Source organism: Nicotiana sylvestris, chromosome 1, assembly GCF_000393655.2.
Source record: "Nicotiana sylvestris chromosome 1, ASM39365v2, whole genome shotgun sequence".
Lineage (NCBI taxonomy): Eukaryota > Viridiplantae > Streptophyta > Magnoliopsida > Solanales > Solanaceae > Nicotiana > Nicotiana sylvestris.
In genome coordinates, this window is record NC_091057.1 from 70,958,224 (window position 1) to 70,961,870 (window position 3,647).

Sequence of the window (3,647 nt, forward strand, 5' to 3'; positions counted from 1 at the left end):
TCTGCTATAGATGCGAGATTAGCTAGAGCGTCCGCCTCGACATTTTCATCTCTTGATATTTGCATAACTTTACAGGTTTGGAATTGCCTGATCAGATCACGTACCTTCTCTAAGTACTGTTGCATCCGTGCTTCCCTGGCCGTATAAGTCCCCAACATTTGATTAACTACGATCTGTGAATCGTTTTTTATCACAATCTGATTAATGTTGAGTTCTCGTGCTAGTTCTAAACCTGCAATCACAGCTTCATACTCTGCCTCATTGTTAGTTATAGAATGACATTTAATGGCTTGTCGAATGGTTTCACCCGTAGGTGGTACCAAAACAATTCCCAAGCATGCACCCTTCACATTAGAGGAACCATCCGTGAATAAGGTCCAAATTCCCGGATTAGAGCCGTTGAACACTTGCAATTCTTTTTCTGCTTCCAATTGCATTCCTTGGCTAAAATCAGCCACAAAATCTGCTAACACTTGAGATTTTATCGTAGTTCTAGGCTGGTATGCGATGTCATATTCACTTAATTCTATAGACCATTTGGCTAACCTACCTGACAACTCATGCTTATGTAATATATTGCGTAATGGATAAGCAGTTACTACAGTGATAGGATGACACTGAAAATAAGGCCTTAATTTTCTGGATGCCATGATTAATGCAAGTGCTAGCTTTTGTAACTGAGGATATCGTGTCTCCGTATCTAATAAAGATTTGCTGACATAATAGATCGGAGATTGTTTACCTTGGTCTTCACGGACTAAAACAACATTTACCGCTACTTCTGAGACAGCAAGGTGGATAAGCAATCTTTCCCCAGCCTTTGGTTTTGCTAGTAATGGTGGATTTGATAGGTATGCCTTCAAATTTTTGAGTGCCTACTGACATTCCTCAGTCCATTCGAACTGATCTTGCTTTTTAAGAGCTGAAAAGAACTTAAAGCATTTTTCTGATGATTTAGAAATGAATCTCCCCAAGGCTGCAATTCTTCCTATCAACCTCTGCACTTTTTTTCTACTTGTAAGCATGTCAGGAATTTCTTCAATGGTCTTAATCTGTGTGGGATTCACTTCAATACCACGGTTAGAAACAAGAAAACCTAAAAACTTACCTGATACAACACTGAATGCACATTTCTCAGGATTTAATTTCATGTTAAATTTTGGAAAAATCTGAAATGTATTAGACAAGTGTGATATATGATCTCCTGAATGCTGAGTTTTAGCGAGCATATCGTCTATATAAACCTCCATGGTTTTTCCCAAATGTTCTTGAAACATTTTGGTCACCAGTCTTTGATATATTGCGCCAACATTTTTAAGACCAAAGGGCGTTACTTTATAACAGTAAGTCCCCCTGTCTGTTATAAATGAAGTTTTTCTTCATCCACATGATCCATTTTAATCTGATTATATCCTGAATACGCATCTAAAAAGCTTAACAACTCATGCCCTGCAGTAGCATTAATTAGTTGATCTATATGTGGTAATGAAAAAGAATCTTTAGGACAAGCTTTGTTAAGGTCCATGTAATCTACACAAACTCGCCACTTACCATTCTTCTTTGGTACTACAACGGTATTGGCTAACCAATTAGGATACTTTACCTCACGGATAGACCCAATTTTTAGTAATTTTTGAACCTCATCTTGAATCACCTGATTTTTGAAAGTTCCTTGCTTTCTCTTCTTTTGTTTGACAGGTGGATATGATGGGTCTTCATTTAATTTGTGAGTCATTACCTCCGGTGGTATTCCTGTCATATCAGAGTGGGACAAAGCAAAACAATCCATGTTAGTTTTTAAAAATTCAATCACCTTACCTTTCATGTCTTGGCTTAGATTGGCCCCTACGTAAACTTTCCTTTCAGGACATTATGCAAGTAATATTATAGCTTCTAGTTCTTCAATCATTGTTTTGATATTTTTATTTTCTTCTGGTTCTTGAATGACATTTGGCCTTGAGTCCACGTCTGTTCGTCCTTGTTCAGTTGAGGTTTGTGTTGTGGTACCTTCAACTGGATTCTGTAATTGCTATTTTTCTTCTTTTCCCGTACTTGAATCTGCTACAGAATTGATGCTTCTGGATGTATGTTGATCCCCATGGATTTGACATATTCCCCATGGTGATGGAAATTTAATAACTTGGTGCAAGGTTGACGGAACGACATCTATTTTGTGGATCCATGGTCTCCCAAGGATTATATTGTAAGCCATCTCCATGTCTACCACCTGAAATTTTGTATCCTTAATAACTCCTTCTGCGAATGTTGTAAGTATTACCTCCCCTCTCGTCACTATGCTGGAATTGTCAAATCCAAACAGAGTATGTGCCTTTGGTATTAATTTATCTTTGGCTTGCATCTCACGTAGTATTCTTAGCAAAATAATGTTCACGGAACTACCTGGATCAATCAAAACTCGTTTCACATTAGTATCATGTACAAGTAAAGATATTACCAGTGCATCGTTATGTGGGGATAACATGCCATTCGCGTCTGCATCATCAAACGTGATGCTTTGTTTCTCTAAGACATGCCGCACCCGCTTCCCGTGGGTAATTGTGACTTTGGAGACTTTATTGGCTGTTGTGTACGTCACACCATTGATGTCTTCACCCACACTTATCACATTAACAGTTCTTTTAGGAGAAGGTGGTTTTGGGGGCTCCTGCCTATTCTTCATATATGCTTGCTTACCTCTCTCACTGAATAATTTAGTGAGATACCCTTGCTTTAATAGATTATCAACTTCACCTTGCAGCAACCTACAGCCTGCCGTTTTATGCCCATGATCATTGTGAAATTCGCACTAGTGATCAGGGTTACGCCTATTTGGGTTCGATCTCATTTCTTTTGGACACCGTACCTTATCACCCATGCTTCTTAAAACAGCTACGAGCTCGGAAGTGCTTACATTAAAATTATAACCACCAAACCTTGCTTTCAAGTTTCTATCATCATCTTGTGATTCTCGCTCGTTTCGATCTTTCCTAAATCTTGATGATGAGCCCGACTCTCTATTCCTCGACCTATGATCGTACCTCGGATTGTCCTGTTTTGACCGTGACTCTTTTCCTACTGGACCCATATATGTTTCGTACCTGTTTTACCAGACCTTTTTTCCGTTTTTGCCCGCCTCGAACTCACCTTTTCTTCTTTTTGAGATCGTGAGATAATATCCTCTTCTATCCTTAGCTTCGTGTTGTACCTATTATAAACGTCATTCCACGTTGCTGCTGGGAATTCACGAAGACTTTCCTTGAGCCGTCTCGTGGCTTAAGAGCTTTTTTCATTCAAATTACTTGTGAAGACTATAGCTGCCCAATTGTCAGGTACACGCGGTAATGCCATTCTTTCACGTTGGAACCTGTCCACGAACTCTCTACGCAATTCTGAGTTCCCTTGCTTGATTTTGAAAATATCTTCCATTTTTTTTTCGACTTTTTGAGCCCCCGAGTGTGCTTTGATGAAAGAATCTGCAAGCTCAGTAAAAGAATTTATGGAATTTTTAGGTAAAAGAGAATACCATGTTAATGCTCCCTTAGTGAGTGTTTCACCGAATATTTTGACCAATACTGATTCAATTTTCTGTTTGGTCAAGTCGTTGTCTTTTACGCATGTTGTGAATACAGTCACGTGGTCTTGTGGAT

General features: G+C 38.9%; 1 protein-coding gene across 1 annotated transcript; it reads right to left on the reverse strand.

Annotated features, from left to right (window-relative positions):
- Nucleotides 1-2,029: 2,029 nt before the first annotated feature.
- LOC138871111 (uncharacterized) lies at nucleotides 2,030-3,426 on the reverse strand. The gene is made up of 2 exons (XM_070148967.1): nucleotides 3,300-3,426; nucleotides 2,030-2,769 (listed from the first exon to the last, which is right to left on the reverse strand). The coding sequence occupies exons 1-2, from the start codon at nucleotides 3,424-3,426 to the stop codon at nucleotides 2,030-2,032; spliced, it is 867 nt and encodes a 288-aa protein (XP_070005068.1).
- Between the last annotated feature and the right edge of the window lie 221 nt (nucleotides 3,427-3,647).

Coding starts and splice junctions, on each gene's coding strand:
- LOC138871111 (XM_070148967.1), bottom strand. CDS start 3,426: ATGGAAGATATTTTCAAAATCAAGCAAGGGAACTCAGAATTGCGTAGA. Junction 2,770..3,299: donor GGCAGCTATAGTCTTCACAA/GTAATTTGAATG, acceptor ATAAAACGGCAG/GCTGTAGGTTGCTGCAAGGT.